The sequence below is a fragment of the Mobula hypostoma genome, chromosome 13 (assembly GCF_963921235.1).
Source record: "Mobula hypostoma chromosome 13, sMobHyp1.1, whole genome shotgun sequence".
Lineage (NCBI taxonomy): Eukaryota > Metazoa > Chordata > Chondrichthyes > Myliobatiformes > Myliobatidae > Mobula > Mobula hypostoma.
Genome location: NC_086109.1, coordinates 34,552,786 through 34,571,376, shown reverse-complemented (window position 1 = coordinate 34,571,376; position 18,591 = coordinate 34,552,786). Strand labels below are relative to the sequence as shown.

Below are 18,591 nucleotides of genomic sequence, written 5' to 3'. Positions count from 1 at the left end.
ACTCTGCATCTAAAATTAATTTCACTGAAGCCAATGGGAGATACATTTCAAGGTACTGATGCTACCACACCATGCTTGTCGCATTGATAACCAAATTTCTGGGCAATAACCTTGAAGTCAAAAGGTCATTTTTGTATAGCGATATAGCTGAATGCTGGTAGAAAGATGAATTCAAATTCCTACATGACTATTGGAAAATATCAGAAATGTAATTTCAAGGAATGGAAGAATGTTCTTTAGAAAAACTAGTATTTAAATAGCTGATAAAAGTCTTGACTTCCACTCAAGAAGACGCCAATCTGCGGTGTCTGTCAAGGTCGTGGCACAGACTTAATTTTTTTTAGGTTTGTAGGGATTGTTTAGTGGACAAAGAGGGGAGTTAGGGGTCAGGGTAAGGTTTAGGTATAGGGAAACAAGGGACTTTGATGTCAGTTTGAAGTCCAAGTCTCCGCTCCATGCTTCACATTCGAAAGCCAGCAACGTGGAGGTGTGGTAAAGGACATCGGGCTAGCAAGTGTCTCGCAAGATAAGGGTTGGTGGCCCTTCAGATCAGTGTGCCTACCCGGTGTGGCAGGTCCCAGCATCGGGGGTCGTGCTGGTAGGAGGCTGAGGGCCTGCAACCCCCTAGCACATGAGTAGACAAGTCTGGACTTTAAAGCCTGGAGTTTAGGGTCCCATCATCAGCAAGTGCTGGGGTTGATGCCAAGTTGAAGCCCGAATGGAAGCCTGAGAGTCCAGGCCCATTGGCTGAAGTCCTGGGTCTGCAAGTCTGCGAGTCCACTGCGGAAAGTCAGAGAGCTGATGTCTGCGAGCCCACTTTTCCACTGGAACCTGGAGGCCCGGAGGCAGTCTGTCCTGTGGTTCAGTACTATCTCGGTGTGTGTGTGTGAGTGGGTGGGTGGGTTGAAGATGAAAAGGGGCTTGTTTTGTTGCTGTTTTCCTGTTGTTAATGCTTGTGTTGTTCTGCAGACCATCATGATCAAGCATGTTGGCACTGGAATACGTGTCCCCAACACACCTTCAGGTTATGTCGGCTGTTAATACAAACAGCGCATTTTACTGTATGTTTCAATGCAGATGTAAGAAATAAATGAATCTGAATCTGAAAAATTAACACATGAAGAGGTGGAGTGTAGGATATATATGCCTAACAAGCACCAAGTTAGTTATAAAATTCTCTTATTTTAAACAGATTATATAATTTGTTAGACACAAGAGACTGCAAATGCTGGAATCTGGAACAACAAACAATCTTCCGGAGGAATTCAGCTGGTAGAGTGAGGAAGGAAAGGAACATCAGAACTAAGGGAGAGTGGAGGTAGCCTGTATAAAGGGCGGGGGGGGGCGGGGGAGTAGTGAGACAGGTGTAGAGGTGACCAGTAGACTGTGAATGCAGAGGATGAAAGACAGATTGAGTCAGGTAGTGGAAAGGGCAGGAGTGCAGACAGAAGAAGGTGGATGATTGATGGAGGCAGACAAAGAAGAGTAGGGAGATAGAGCCAGGGCAGGAGAGGGCAGGTTGGAGGAGGAGTCATTTGAAAATATCTATTGTGTGGCGTATAGGATGCACTAGTCATTCAGCTTGCCTGCACACCAGCTCAACCAGGTACAGTAAATTCTACCACAGAACATCCTAACAGAACAATTTCATCTTACTCAAGCAACACACAAATACTGCTGCAGGAACTCGATGGGTCGGGCAGCGTCTACGGAGAGAAATGAATAGTCGCATTTCAGGCTGAGACCCTTCACCAGAACTGGAAAGGAAGTGGGCAAAAGCCAGGATAAAAGGGTGCAGTGAGGAGGGAACAGCTCAAGGTGGTGGGTGATAGGAAAATCCAGGTGAGGGGGAGGATAGGTAGGTGGAGGAGGAGGAGGAGAGGAAGAGATGTAAGAAGCTGAGAGGTGATGTAACTGCACTGTCACAGGTCAAATTCACATGGGAGAGAAAGGAATGATACTGTTAACTCCAACCTATGAAAATACAGTCACTATCGATCGCATTCTAATTTATATGAATGAAAGTTCATTATTTCAATTTATATTGAGGCACAGAGGTACTTATAACTGTTATGGAGACTATTCCAAGTACCTGAATTTCTGTGTTCCCTCCATTCAACAGGGCAATGGCCAATAAAACACTCTCATGGAAAATCTTGTCACTTTTGGAGTTTATGATGAGATCTGAAACCAGTTTTGTGGCTCCTTCTCGGTCAAGACGGCACTGGATACGGGCTATTGGATTATCAGAATCTTAAACAAGAATAAAATTGAACCTTAATATTCTTTGAAATTAAATTACACACATTTACTGAAATAATCTGACAGAAACATTTGGAGAATACATTTCCATTTGGAAAATAAAGTTTTGCCATTAGTTGTCATTATATGAGAATCGGAATGCAACTGGCATTCAATGTAGAGACTCATTGTTGGTCACTGGTGCTAAACAGGTGTGGGAAAATTAGTCTCTGTCCTTCTCCCCTGCCAACAATCAGTGAAGTTGGTGGAACTGAATATCAAAACTGGAATTCAGTCTGATTTGTTTTACACCCTCTTCTAGGCAGTGAAGACAAGAACCTTTTACAGCAGGCTCTTTAAAGTCATATAGAACTGTCACCAATGCCTTTTCAGCAAAATCTTTCAAAGCTAAGCAAAGCATTATCAGTGATCTCTCCGAGATCAACACTTCACCAACAAGATTCCAATTTGACTCAACTGCACTAGCAAGCCGAATACATTGCTCCTGCCAGGAGAAAGGTGCCCCACTCAAATTCTACCACAAGATATCAACAGGAGGACAGCAGAAATATTATAAAGATGTTCTTATGGAATCTTTATAAAAATATAAAACTCTGACCATTTGGTGGACATCCCTGGACACAGCTGTTCAGAATGGACATGGAAAATGAAGATGGCACCAAGAACCTCATTTAATCATTGGGAAAATAAAGAAGTCTGGTGGAAAATGTGTAAGGGGTTCCCACATATCCACCCTGTCAGGAACTGCCTATCCCTCCTGTGGCAGATTCTGCAGCTTGGCTTCATAAGCCAACTCAGAAACCTTGAATCTCTATTGGAAATTAATCATCCTCAACCCAGAGGAAGGATCTATAGAGCAGGAGAACCAATACAATAGCATCAGTTTGGTGTTAATGATAAAGAAAAATTTTAATCAATTTATTCTAATTTATATTTAGTGACCACTTTATTAGGTACACCTGCTCATTAATGCAAATATCTGATTAGCTAATTATGTGGCAGTGACTCAATGCATGAAGGCCAAGAGGTTCAATGTTGTTCACACCAAACGTCAGAATGGGGAAGAAGTGTGATCTAAGTGATTTTGACAGTGGAATGATTGGTGCAGATGGGGTGGTTTGAGTATCTCAGAAACTGCTGATCTGGTACCTTCATGTACAACAGTATCTAGAGTTTACAGAGAATGGTGTGTAAACAAAAAAAAAACACATCCAATGAGCAGCAGTTCAGTGAGCAAAAGTGCCTTGTTAATGAGAGAGGTCAGAGGAGAATGGCCAGACTGCTTCAAGCTGACAGGAAGGCAACAGTAACTCAAATAACCAGGCGTTACAACAGTTGTGTGCAGTAATGCATTTCTGAATGCACAACATGTTGAACCTTGAAGTGGACGGGCCACAACAGCAGAAGACCACAAATGTACACTCAGTGGCCTCTTTATCGGGTACAAGAGGTACCCAATAACGTGGCCAACGATTGCAAGTCTTCATCCAGTTATATTGGGTAATTCCATATTGATTCCACTTCAGAATATAAGTTACAATCCAATAAGCACAATGGAGCCACTATTACCCAACCTACACAACAATGTAGAATTGTCACCAAATATTTTGTGAGATGACATACCATTTTTGTTCAAAAGCACAGCTGTGGGTTACATCCTCTCTTTCTGTGAAGTTGTTGTTCAAACTGAATCAATACTCTGTGAAACCTTGCCTCAGTGTAGCAATTTCGCAATGTCATTCTTCACCACTCCAGAGTGCAGCAGGAAAAGACTCCATAATACTTCATTACCTTGTTATTTTTCTACTCATTCTTTGGCTGGAGGCCGACCAATTTGAACAGAGAGATCTACAGTTTGGATAGTCCAGACCATCCATTCTGTTATGATGGATAACTAAGTATTCACTGCAGTAGAATCACAATAGAAGTGTGACTTAATTGAGTGACAGCAGTTTGTATTTTGTAAGTACCTGCAGAGCAAGGATCGTTGGAGTCGTTTCTTGAGTTTGACTTCTTGTTACAAAGGTAGCTACTCAGAAGAGTTTTTCTCAACTCATCTCCCTGTGGGAAAAGAAGCAAGAGATGAGGCACTGAAGTTAACAGTTCGAACACACTTGCAGCCACTTCAGTCACCCCTTCTGGATTAGTCAATGTGTCATCTTAACAGTAATGTCCTTATAAATTTGAAAGTTTGAAAATGATTTGATATAATTTTGAACACTGTCAGTCCAGGGCCGTGGAGAATCCTGTCTGCTGTTTTGTATTGATACCTTTATATCAAAATAATTTCTTATAAGCCAAATTCTTTTCAGAAATGTTAGTTTATTTGAGAGTCGATTTTTTTCACCAAGATCGAATGTGGCTTAAGTTACAAGTAACACCCCAAGAATTTCATATCAAAATGACACATTGTTGATTTTTTTCTCTGTGGGTACCTATCATAAAAAGCAACCAACCCTTTCATCAGTAGTTTTTATTTATTTATGTATTTATTTATTTAGATAGACTGCCTTCTGGTCCTTCCAGCCATTCCACCCAGCAATCCCCTGATTTAATCCTAGCCTAATCACCAGACAATTTACAATGACCAACTAACCTATCAACTGCTACGGCATTGGACTGTGGGAGGAAACCGCAGCACCCGAAGGAAACCCACGCGGTCACAGGGAGAACGTACAAACTCCTTACAGACAGTGGTAGGAATTGAACCTGGGTCGCCCGTACTGTAAAGCCTTGTGCTAACCACTATACAGCACCTGATCTACCTTCCTGCCAAATCACCAATTCCCTCAAATACCTTTGTGTCCAAAATTATATTGAGCTATAAAAAAATAAACTAATTATATGAAAATCACAAATAAAACTGCACATGTTGGAAATCTAAGATAAATAGAGAATGCTGGGAATACTCAGCGGGACAAGCAGCATCTGTGGAAAGAGAAACGGTTAACGTTTCAGGTCTTGGATCCTTCACCTGAAAATGGACATGAAATACTAACTCCTCTCCTATCAGATTTCTTCTTCTTTAACACTTGACCGTATCCACTTATCACCTCACAGGTTCTTTCTTCATCTGCCCCTCCCCTACCCACTTGGCTTCACCTATCACCAGCCAGCATGCTCTCCTTTCCTCTCCCCCCACTTTCTTATTTTAGCTTCTTCCCCCTTTCATTTCAGTCCTGATGAAGGGTCTCGGCCTGAAACACCGACAGTTTGTAAGGAAAGAATTAAATGTGATTCCTTCTTGGTGTATGCGAAAGTAAAATGGCAATCTGTCAGATAAAATGGTGTTAGCGTGTAGTACACAGAACATTAAAACTTAAGAAATAGGAGCAGGAGTAGGCCATCTGGCCCGTTGAGCCTGCTCCGCCATTCAATAAGATCATGACTGATCTGACCATGGACTCATCTCCACCTAACTGCCTTTTCCCCATAACCCTTAATTCCTCTACTATGCAAAAATCTATCCAACCTTGTCTTAAATATATTTACTGAGGTAGCCTACACTGCTTCATTGAGCAAAGAATTCCACAGATTCACCACTCTTTGAGAAAAGCAGTTCCTCCTCGTCTCCATCCTAAATTTACTCCCCCAAATCTTGAGACTACGTCCCCTAGTTCTAGTCTCACCTACCAGTGGAAACAACTTTTCTGCCTCTATCTTATCTATGGCTTTCATAATTTTATATGTTTCTATAAGATCTCCTCTTATCCTTCTGAATTCTAGACAGTAGAGTCCCAGGTGACTCAACCTCTCCTCATGTCTGGAATCAACTCTGGATAGTGGGATTTGTTTGTTTATTTATTGAGATACAGTGCCAAATTGCCCCTTCCCCACCTACAAGTCGTGTTGCCCAGCAACCCCCCGATTTAATCCTAGCCTAATCACAGGACAATTTACAATGACCAATTAACCTACCAACTGTTACATCTTTGGACAGTGGGTGGAAAACAGAACACCCGGAGAAAAACCACATGGTCACGGGAGAACGTACAAACTCGTTACAGGCAGCTGTGGGAATTGAACCTGGGTTGCTAGTGCCGTAAAACATTGTGCTAACCACTACGCTACTGTGCTGCCAAGAAAGTACAGGTTTTGAGAACCAGTCCACAGCAATGTTTTGAGAAAGTCAAGGAAGTACAAGTCTGTAGCCTTAAGAGTGGAAAGCAGTGAAAAACATGTTTGTCTGGGCTGAAAGTCATAAGAGTGGGGGTGGGGGTAGGGGTAGGTTCAGCTGGTACCACCAAGATGGAAAAGTACTAGTGAAGAGGGTTTGAAGGGTATAAAAAGGGACATTTTCTTTGTTGCAAGTGGGGAGAGCTTTCTTTTCGGCTAGATGTTGGCTGGTGCTAGTGCTGAGATAGAGAACAGTACATCGGGCCAGAGTCAGTGTTAAAGAGAAAGCAGACTGCGTGTAAGATTGTTGGGTTTGTGGTTTACCTCTGATATTGCAGAGATCAGCTTGTTTAGTGAATGACAAGTATTATTTCAATTGCTGTATTGCTACAACTGTAGGCATTTGTTTTCTCTTTCTGCACTGCATTTGTGCTAGTTCTAATAAGGTGTTTCTTTGTGGTTTAATACGTGCAAAGTGTCTCCTTTGTTTGCGGGCATATGCAAATACCCTGAGCTGAATGAGGAAAGAATACATAATGAATTTTAAAATATTTTTTGTTACACTGTTTATTCATTTTCATACATGCTGCCTGACCTGCTGAGTTCCTCCTGCCTTTTGTGCCTGTTGCGATGAAATGCTGACTCTTTCTTTATCCAAAACCTGTACTTCACTATTTTCTATTTGTTTAAGCTGTGTGCAAAACTGTGGTATTGATGCGGTGCATTTTGCGGTACCTGGTATAAGTAACAAGAGACACATTTGAACATTTTGCTTTTACCCGAGTTCCAAAGTCACTTTCTTTGACCAACATTGCTTGAAGGATGCGGAGAACTTTGATGCAAAGCTTCTCTTCTGTTGACATCAGGTTTTTAGTGTGTTCAATTAGCCTAGAAAAATAAGTGGATAAGTAAGATTTTAGAGAAATAAAGACTGACACAATTCATTTCCAGCTTGTGTTGCAATGTGAGGCTGGATGTCTCCGATGTATGCAGACACTGCAAGTTACGTTGGCATTACAGTGGAAAGCAATTCTTTTAATGCAGAGGCATTTGGCATTGAGCACAAGGACAAGCGACAATTGATTAAGTTTTCAGTCCTCTCTTAACAAGTCTTCCCTTTTTTCTCAACGTGAGTTTGAAACACATCCAACATCATTAAGGGTAATTCGTCACTTAGCTGGTGATAGTCTACGTCTACGTAGTCTGGTGGTGTCCGTACACAGAACAGTCTGAAAAAGTGACACATCCTTCAGCTCATGATGTCTGCACCAACCATGAGGCAAAACTAAACTAACCCCACCTGCCTGTTCATGTACCTATAATGCCTCTTAAAATGACTCTTCTGCTTTTGCCATGTATTTCCGCTCAAACTCACTTCAAACTAGACTCTAAACAGGAGTAGGAAAGATGGTCATCCAGTTTCTGTGGTTTTGAAACAGATTTGAAAAAACCTTTTCATCCAAGAGTGCAGGTAAAGCTGCTAAAAATCACACCTAGCACCCATTACCAGTTAGCAATACAAGCTCTGTACTCTAAAAATTTCACTTTTGAAGGCTTCCCACTTACCAAGTACAACTTTGCTGGAAAACAGGGTGTACCAATCCACATCCTCTCTGATACCATCAAAGTTGACCTTTCTCTAATTTAGAATTTCAGCCCGTGGACAACGTACACAAAGTTAGTCACCTGCCCTGCCTCATCCGCTAATAGCGGGTCAAATATTGCACACTCTGTCATTGGGACTTCTTTGTACTGATCATGAAAACTTTCCTGAACACATATAACAAACTCTATCCCATCTAGTCCTTTCACAGTATGGGAGTCCCAGCCAATATGTGGAAAGTTAAAATCATCTACTATAACCATCTTACATTTCTTGCAACAGTCTGCGATCTCCCTACAGATTTGTTCCTCTAAATCCCTCGGACTGTTGGGTGGTCTGTAATATATCCCCATTAGCCTATTCATACCTTTCTTATTACTCAGTTTCACCCATAATGCCTTACTAGACAAATTCTCCTGTCTGTACTGACTGAGCACTGACATGGCATTTTCCTTGACTAGTAACACCACTTTTCTTCCTTTGACCTATCCCGCTATGCCATGTCTAAATCAATGCAACCCCACAATACTGAGCTGCCAGTTCTGTACCTCCTGCAACCAAGTCTCACTAATGGCTACAATATTATAATTCCACGTGTTGATCCTTGCCCTGAGCTCATCTGTCTTTCCTATGATACTTCTTGCATTGAAATATATGCAGCTTAGGACAATAGTCGCATCATGCTCTACCTTTTGATTCCTGACTGTCTGAGATCTTAACAGCATCTGTCTCCACAACCTCTCCACTTCTGGTCAATGTGGTATCGATAGCACAGAATATAATGATGATGCTCTAATTGAACATCAAGACAAAGTGTCCAGGCTTTCTTCAGTTGAGAAGTTAGGTTGCACAAATATTACCTGCTCCTAACTGCCCTGCCATGTTATACTGATGTGGGACTAGTTGTTTTATTAACAGAGAATAGATCTGTAAACTGTGAAACCATTCACAAAAACAACTTAATTTTACCAAAGTAAGAGTTGAAGATGATTGGATAATCATCATGCAACTTCTAGTTCAGGGTCCTGGGACCCTCCAACATCTTGTTACGTCAGGCATGACTCCAATAATTGAAGAGTCTTCATCATGTGACACAACCCAATCACCACCAGATGACGCTCCTTCCTGGTATCACATTCATTGACAACAACTGCTGCTTCCTCTGTTTAGTATTTAGCCCTGGACCCGAACACGAGCTGCGACAACAGTGTCAGTGAGTCGGCTTTTCATGGGGTGGCATGGAAGCCTAGCGGTCAGTAGCACCAGAAACCTGGTGAGGGTTCAATTCCCGCCGCTGTCTATGAGGAGTTTGTACATTCTCCCCACGACTGCATCTCTGTCCTCCGGAAGCTCTGGTTTCCTCCCACATTCTAAAGTAAATTAATTGGTCACATGGGTGTAATGGGTGGTGCCTGTTACCGTGCTATCGTCATCGTCGTGGCTATTCCTCGAGGTCGAGGATGATGGTCTTCATTCTGAAGAAGTGGCCCACAGAGCGAAGACGCCTGTGCGTGTATTTGTTTAACGTGGACTTGATGTTGCTCTCCAAGAAGCACACAATACTTCACGTCAACCAACTGATTCCAATGGCATGGAAACCACGACGATTGGAGCTGATGGATTTGTTGCAGCCTTCATCCGTCTTCACAGCCATTGAGTTCAAAGTAACTTTGTCCGCCTGTTCCACCGTTGAGGTCTTGGTTGGATTGTTCATTGTCAGGGACCTCACCCTTGACCTTACCACCATGGGTGACCCTACCAGGAGCATAGCTCCAGGCGGCATTGCTCTCGGGATCACAGGACCACACAAGCTTCTCCACCACGACAAGGTGACAATCCACGGAGAACCGTGCTATATCTCCAAATAAATAAACTAAACGAGTTGACTATTCATATTGCTATTCACATCTCATGGTACTCCACAGCTGTGGGGTCAAATGGGCAAACACAGCATCTGATTTTCACAAGCGATCCACCAAACACGATAGGTGACTAGTTAACAGACAGACGGTGCCACCAACAGTATCACCATCTTCAACCAAGACATCCTCAGAATTAGTTTTATTTCCACATTGCCAATGAATCTTCACAACTAGGTTCTGTAGTGCTGTGGAAGATTGTGAGCAGCAGGTAAGAAACACAAGAGATTCTGCAGACGCTGGAGAGCCAGAGGTAGAGACACAAAAGACTGGAGGAACTCAATAGGTCAGGCAGCATCTATAAACGGAAATGAACAGTTGATGTTTTGAGCTGAGACCCTTCATCAGGACTCGAAAGGTTTTGTTTTCCTTCCTTTGTTACCTAAGTGTACTGTTTAGTAAATTAAAGGAAATTACACAACTCAGAAATAAACGTGGCTACATTCCAAATTCTGTTTCACTTTTCACAGTCTATCTACCTGCACATGGAATGAGGAATCAATTTACACTGGCTGTTTGAACACCATTCCAGCAAATATATGACTAACCATGATTACCTGCTTCAAAGTAAAAGGCGGTGCCTTTTTCAAGTCTTTGTGCACTACAAGACTTTTACAGACTTTACAGAACTATTACTACTTGGCCATTCAAAAGCAATGACATTTTATTACATTAAAAAAATGGTCATGTTAAAATGAGTTACTGCCTGTAAGTTTATCGCTTCCAAACTGTGACTGGTCATTAGAACAGAGTCTAACTCAGCCACGTTTTGTTTTATCCAATGCTAAGTCACTAGGGCAAAAACCTGCTGCCTTGCCAACAAGGCAGGCATCGGTATTATTATTTTCAGGTTTCTTGCTTGCAGAGAACTTGCTCCATTAAAGGTGAGAGTATTTTGGTTTTCTTATGTTGATTCAAACATCAAGCCAGAATAAGACACTGAAGGAATATGAGATTGTCAGAAGCACAGACATTCCTTTTACCTGTCAATGTGTATTGAAGAGTTCCCATAATAATACCGAACACTTAATTTCAATGTTACAACACGGAACATAGTCATTCAACCAACCAAATCCACACCAGCTCTGGCAGAGTAATCCGATTGAGACGATCCCCACCTCGCTTCCTTATTTAACCTGCAGCTGATTCCCTCTCACTTGCCCTTGACAGCCTTTTGATACTTTTGCTACTTATCTGCACAAGGAGTAATTTACAGGATCCATTTAGGCAAACAACACATCTTTAAGATGGGTGAGGAAACCAAAATCACCAAAAGGAATCTTATGTGGACAAAGAAAGAATATGCAACCAAGACCTTGGAGCTATAAGGTAGGTTCTCTATTCTCTCATTAACCTGTCTAACATTCCTCAATGAACTAAATATTGAGGTGGGAGGAGAAGATGGCGGTGCGACGCAGTGCGCGCGTCCTCTCCAGTGATGAATATCTGTCAAGGATCTGTTATCTGTCAAGTGGAGGCTGTGCACAATTCTGATTTGATGGAAACAGACGTGAGAGCACGGAGGAACATTTGGTGAAACTTCCAAAATGCCTGTTTTGCTGCCACCGCTACTGTGTGATCTGAAATCTCCAGAGGGGAAGGCCCCGAATCCTCAGCTTTGTCTGTTGCTTGGCGGCCGGGGTCGGGGTCGAAGCGCTCAGCAGAGATGGTGCTCGGTGTCGGAGGGCTGGTCGGAGGCTCGAAGTTTTCGGACAGACTCAGAGTTGGATTGTGGTCGGGTGCTTCCAGGATGCTTCAAGTTTGCGGCGCTGGAAGCTCATGGCAGGGAGAGTTTCTCCCTTCTACCGTCTGCGTGAGATGTTGGGGCTATCGGGACTTTGAGACTTTTTTTTTTACCGTGTCCATGGTCTGCTCTTATCAAATTACGGTATTGCTTTGCACTGTTGTAACTATATGTTATAATTATGTGGTTTTTGTCAGTTTTAGTCTTGGTCTGTCTTGTGTTTCTGTGATATCATATTGGAGAAACATTGTATCATTTTTTTTAATGCATGCATTACTATATGACAATAAACGAGGACTGAGTGTCCTCATAATCTAAAATAAAATCCCTCACCACCCAAAATAATTAAAAAATGATTCAAGAGTTATTAAGGAACCTCGCTGTTGCCCATTCTTGGTAAATCATGTAAAAGTAAATGCTGAATTGATAGTGCCTTTGAGTGTACTCTAAATAGGATTCATACTCTCCGAAGTTGTGAACTAGAGGTGGTCTCATTGAACAATGTAAGATTGTTAGGGGATTTGAAAGGGTGCACACAATGATGATGTTGTTTCAGCGTTGGGGGAGGTAGTAGGGTATGGGACCAGTGTCCAGGTGAGGGAGAAGAAACATAAAACAGAGTTGAGGTGGAATTTCATTTGGGCAAGTTATGAATCTAGCTTAAAAATAGAAAGTCTTTCAGGTCTTTGGAATTCTCTAGGTTGCTAGGGTTAGGCAGGAAAGTGGAGTTGAGACCAGCGATTAGACCTTATTGAATGCGAAGGGAAGGAGAAATTATTCCTGTCCAATTTCTGATATGTTGTTAGATACTCTTATACGCAGAAAACAAAGTTTTATGCAAATGCTAGTTCCTCCTTGGGCAGTGGCACAAAGAAATATGAGAGACAAAAAGTTAGTCAGTTAGTGGAATGGGAATGTTCTTTCATTCAATTCTGATATCCTCCACTTATAGAAGAATCAAAAGTTCTGAAAATTAAAACATGCAGGATGTTTTGAAAACACCAAAAAATGTTTCTGTTCTGATTTTAATGAAAAATCTTCATTTATTCTTTTTATCTTTTAAGGATTCTAGCGAAGTATCTTGTCCATTAATATCACATTATCTATATTAAAATGCTAATTAATTTTGAAGGAGAATAATGTTACTTTTAGTATGAGGACAAACATTCTCCATTTCCATCAGGCCTTGTTGTTTGTACTTACCTGAAGATAAACTTTCCACTCTCACAGCGCTCCCTAGCTTCAGTTCCTTCTGCAAACAACAGCTCTGGTTTATGCATGACATCAACAAGAACAGAGAGCTCAGCCTCCACCAGTGGCTGCAGCCGATCTTCCAGAGTGCTGACGATATCCTACAGAAAATAAAACAAACATCGATAACAGAATTAGAAGTAAAATAAAGCCCAATATTGTTCAGACCACACCCATAGCACTACATGTAATTCTGGTCCACATGCTGTAGGATGTACTTGGTAGCAAAAGAGAGAATGCTGAAAAAGGAGACACACGAGAGGCTGGATTTAGCTGCAGAAAGACTGGGATAGATTGGGAGAATGGGCAAAGAAGTGGCAGATGAAATATAGTGCAGGGAAGTGTATGGTCATGCACATTTGTAGAAGGAATAAAGGCATAGGCTATTTTCTAAATGGGGAACAAATTCAGAAAGCAGAGGTGCAAAGGGACCTGGGGTCCTCGTGCAGGATTCCCTAAAACTTAACCTGCATGTTGATTCATTGATAAGGAAGGCAAATGCAATGTTAGCATTCATTTCAACAGGATTAGAATATAAAAGCAAGGATGTAATACTGAGGCTTTATAAGACACTGGTCAGGCCACACTTGGAGTATTATGATCAGTTCTGAGCCCTTTATCTAAGAAAGGATGTGCTGGCATTGGAGAGGGTCCAGAGGATGCTCATGAGAATGATCCAGGGAATGAAAGGGGTAATGTATAAAGAACATTTGATGGCTCTGGGCCTGTACTCGCTGGAGTTTAGAAGAATGAGGGGGGATATCATTGAAACCTATTGAATATTAAAAGGCCTAGACGGAGTTGATATGGAGATGTTTTCTATAGTGGTGGAGTCTAGGACCAGAGGGCACAGCCTCAGAATAGAGGGATGTCCCTTTAGAACAAAGGTAATTAGGAATTCCTCTAGCCAGAGGATGGTGAATCAGTGGAATTTATTGCCATAGATAATTGTAGAGGCCTAGTCACTGGGTATATTTAATGTGACGGTTGATAGGTTTTTGATTAGTAAGGGCATCAAAGGTTACGGGGAGAAGGCAGGGGAATGGGGTTGACAGGGGTAATGAACCAGCCGTGATGGAATGGTGGAGGATACTCGATGGGCTGAATGGGTTAATTCTGCTTTTGCGTCTTATGGTCTTATGGTTTATAAAATTATGATGGACACAGATAGGATAGATAGGCAGATTTTTTTTTCCCCCAAGGCAGGAGTTTAGAACTAGAGGGCACCAATTTAAACTTTGAGGAAGAAATTTAAAGGAACTCTGAGGATTAGGTTTTTCCATACAAAAACTGGAGAATGTATAGAAAGAGCTGCCAGAGGAAATAATAGAGGCGGATAATAGTACAATGTTTAAAATACGTGTGGACAGGTGCATTAATAGGAAGGACATGGATGTGAGTATCATGGTTGGCATGGATGAGGTGGACAAAAAGGGTACATTTTTGGTGCTGTTTGTTTTGATAACTATGACATCTAATAAGTGATTTCATGAAGCAATCTGACTGCAAATAAGCTGACTTCACAGAAGATACCCTCAAGCGAAAAGCAGGCTCAGAATTTTACTCAACTGTGGTCTTGACAAGCAATGCTGAAAGGAGACAATTGTAAAGAAACATGAGATAATGAAGATCAGTCAAGTTAGTTATGTTAAGGTATTGCTTTTAAGTTAAAATAAGTTAACAAATTTGTGAAAAACCAACTCAAAGTCACATTGTTCCAGCTGCCAAAAATAAAACACATATTGGCTTGTTTATGAAATGTTACCGTAGAAAAGCAGCATCTATCAAAGTCCTTCACCACCAAGGCCATGCTCTTTTCTCACTGCTGCCATCAGGTAGAAGGTACAGGTGCCTCAGGACTTGCACCATCAGGTTCAAGAACAGTTACTACTCTTCAACCATCAGGCTCTTGAACAAAAGGGGATAACTACACTCATCCTACTTCTGGTGCTCCCACAGCCAATCGTCTCACTTTAAGGATACTTTAACACAAAATACTCTGCAGTTGCTGGGGTCAAAGCAACACTCACAACACGCTGGAGGAACACAGCAGGTCGGGCAGCATCCATGGAAACGTTGACTGATCGTTTCCACGGATGCTGCCCGACCTGCTGAGTTCCTCCAGCGTGTTGTGAGTGTTAAGGATACTTTAATCTGTTTTTTCATGCTCTCGTTATTTATTCCTATTTATTTATATTTGCATTTGCACAATTTGTTGTTCAATGATTGTGTTTACAGTTGCTGTTCTATAGGTTTGCGAAGCATGCCCAAAGAAAAAAGAAAAACAATCTCAGGGTTGTATGTGGTGACATGTATGTACTCTGATAATAAATTTTGCTTTGAACTTTTATGAACAGACTGAGAAATGAATTGGGGATGAAATCTCTCATCACAGACAAAAGTGAGTACAAAATGATACCATTCTAATGTGGAGACTCAGTTATAAGAGGAAAGTTGGTGGTATCTTTTGAAAGTGAAGCAAAGGAAATACTTCCAGCATTAACGAAGATTGGAATCATCAGTTTAGTACTGGAAAACCACAAAACAATCACCTACACTTCTGATTTGTGTTCCACAGGAGACAGAAGTTACTATTCAAGTTCATTTACCCACAACTCTGCGCAGTACGCTTTATTTTAAAATGAATGCAGGTCACAAAAATATTAGCATGAAAGTTTACAGATAAATAAAAGGAGTCATTTTCCCAGAATCCTGGTCCTGGACTTATTTCCTGCCATAATTTACATATTACTATTTAACTATTTATGATTTTATTACTATTTAATTATGGTGCAACTGTAACGAAAACCAATTTCCCCCGGGATCAATAAAGTATGACTATGACTATGACTATGATAAGAATGCATATTTGGTTCAAAATCTCACCCAGCATCAGTCTCTGCTTGAAAAAATATGAAGATGCTGTCAAAGATTTGAATATTTCAGAGGTGATTGGTGGCCGCAGAGAAGGACACCCATTTGGGTAGTGTTCATCCAATCTCTGCAAAGCCTTACTGATACCACATGGTGGAAACTGACACCAAGCACAAAGATGGCAGAATCCCAGTGAAGGTGAAAACCTGCTCTGAAATTTCTCTACATCAAAGAAGAAGAAACACCATACCTGGAGCTTCTCAATGATATTCTTATAGTCCAGCTGCTGCGGTGCGACTCCAGCACGAGGGAAAGCTCGAGGATTTGCCTTGACGTTTGGAGCATTTCTTTGAAGTGCCAGTAAATGGTTGCTTAACACATTACCAACCTGAGCATCTAGGTCCATTGGAAGGTGTATTTTACGGTTTTTTGCTGAAATCATAAACCATAACAATTAGAGCGGCTCCTCCCACTGGTTTGGAAAATCAGGTGACCTACTCAATGGACTTGCTTTTTCCAATTACCGGGGGCCTTACAAGTCTCTTCTGATTTGAATACCCAAATTCAACCAACACAACATGTAACGCGATCACTAAAATACTCAACCAGACAACTATAATATCCAAATGAACTACCTTGAAAATAAATAAAATATATTCAGAGTGGAGTTTTGCAGCATAATATCTGCCATTGTTGGTTGGTGTTGCCATATTGGCAACGCCTGTTAATATAGCTCTTCAGCTGAACAACTCTCCTGATATTGTCTGTTATTGGGATGACAGGGGATTTTCACGGAGCTAGTGACAGGGAGCAATGGATGATGGGTGATTGTGAATTGACAGCTTGTTTTATTTTGATAAAAATACGTAGACTGGAGACAAACCACAAATCTCAAAAGTAAGTTTCATTTCAGCCTAGGAGGTAAAAGAAAATGTAACATGACCAGTTAATCAACTGTAAAACAATTCATTTTGATGTAAGGTTTTGTTTTAATGTCCAGGGCTAAAAAAAACTCCTTTCCATTAACAGTTGTTTTCCCAGTTATTTGGCAGGGTGCTCCCATTTATGTCAAGTTCTGATCTTTTCCAGAAAATTCCTTCACCTTACCCATTGTAGCTAGTGTCCTAATACAGGTTTCCACTGGAACCTTTTGCTGCTGTGTGAGCCATGAGCAATCCAGAAGTCGACTCGTGGACTGGAGCAACTGCACAATGATGGACTGGTGTTTCTGTAAGACAAAGCAGACAGTATGCATCCAGGTTAAAATAGAAAAAAATTACTCCCTCTTGTATGTCAACATTAAAAATATGAATTGGGGAAGTTATTAACATAATTACTTTTCTGTGTGAATCCACACATGAGGCATCATATTCACGAGAGAGTGAGATACTTGATCTGCTATCAGGGAATGAGACAGGGCAGGTGACAGAATTTTGTGTAGGCGAACACTTTGCATCTAGTGATCACAATGCCATTAATTTCAAAGTAAATACGCAAAAAATTAGATCTGATTTGCGGGTTGAGATTGGAGAATGGCCGACTTTGGTGGTATCAGAAATGATCTGGCAAATGATTGGGACAGGCTGTTTTCTGGAAAAGGAGTACTTGATAAGGAGTAATTTTGAGAGTACAAATCTACGTGCTGTAAGAATGAAAGGTAAAGCTAACAAGTGTCGTGAACCTTGGTTTTCAAGAGATATTAAGGCCCTGGTTAAGAAACAAAGGAGGCACATAGCAGATGTAGGTAGATAGGAACAAATAGGGTGCTTATGGAGTATAAGAAATACAAGCAAACAATTAAGAAGGATATCAGGAGGGCTAAAAGAAGGCATGAGGTTGCCCTAGCAGACAAGGTGAAGGAGCATCCTCAGAGATTCTACAGATATGTTACGAGCAAAAGGGTTGCAAGGGACATTATTGGTCTTCTGGAAGACCAGAATGGTAATCCATGTGTGAAGCCAAAACAGATGAGGGAGATCTTAAATGGATTTTTTTTTGCATCTGTAATTACTAAGAAGATGGACAAAGAGTCTATAGAAGTGTGGCAAAGCAGCATCAACTTCATGGACCCTGTACAGATTATAGAGGAGGAAGTGCTTGCTGTCCTGAGGCAAGTCAAGGTGGATAAATCCCCAAGACCTGGCAAGGTGTTCCCTTTGACCCTACAGGAGGCAAGTGCAGAAATTGCCAGTGCCCCAGCAAAGATATTTAAATCATCCTTAGGGACAGGAGAGATAACAGAGGATTGGAGGATAGCCAAAGCTGTTCCACTGCTTAAGAAACATAAACCAGGAAATTATTGCCCAGTGAGGGTGACATCAGCAGTGCGAAGGTTATTGAAAGGTATTCTAAGGGACTGGATATATAAATATTTGAATAGATATGGACTGATTACGGATAGTCAGCATAGCTTCATGCATGGTAGGTCATGTGTAAGCAATCTTACAGAGATTTTTCGAAGAGCTATCAGGAAAATAGGTGAAAGCAAGGCAGCGGATGTTGTCTGCATGGACTTTAGAAAGGCCTTTGACAAGGTACCGGAAGGGAGATTGGTCAAGAACATTCCGAGTCTTGGCATCAAGATGAGATATTAAAAAGGATTCAGCGTTGGCTTCGTACAAGAATCTAGAGTAGTAGTAGATGGTTGCCTCTCTGACGAGAGGTCTGTGGCTCGTAGAGTGCCGCAGACATTGGTGCTCAGCCCATTGCTGTTTGTTATCTACATTAAAGATCTGGAGGATAATGTGATTAACTGGATCAGCAAACTTGTGGATGAGACCAAGACTGGGGGTGTAGTAGGCAGCGAGGAAAGTTATCATAGC

General features: G+C 41.4%; 1 protein-coding gene across 2 annotated transcripts in view; it reads right to left on the bottom strand.

The window, feature by feature from the left end:
- itpr3 (inositol 1,4,5-trisphosphate receptor, type 3) overlaps positions 1-18,591 on the bottom strand; it is a 310,992-nt gene that overhangs the window by 51,140 nt on the left and 241,261 nt on the right. For both annotated transcript variants that reach the window (XM_063065549.1, XM_063065550.1), the window contains exons 34-39: positions 16,877-16,997; positions 16,020-16,201; positions 12,848-12,996; positions 7,158-7,266; positions 4,233-4,323; positions 2,093-2,253 (exon numbers count right to left, since the gene is read on the bottom strand). In XM_063065549.1, coding sequence (XP_062921619.1) covers positions 2,093-2,253; positions 4,233-4,323; positions 7,158-7,266; positions 12,848-12,996; positions 16,020-16,201; positions 16,877-16,997 — 813 coding nt within the window. The remainder of the gene's footprint in view (positions 1-2,092; positions 2,254-4,232; positions 4,324-7,157; positions 7,267-12,847; positions 12,997-16,019; positions 16,202-16,876; positions 16,998-18,591) is intronic.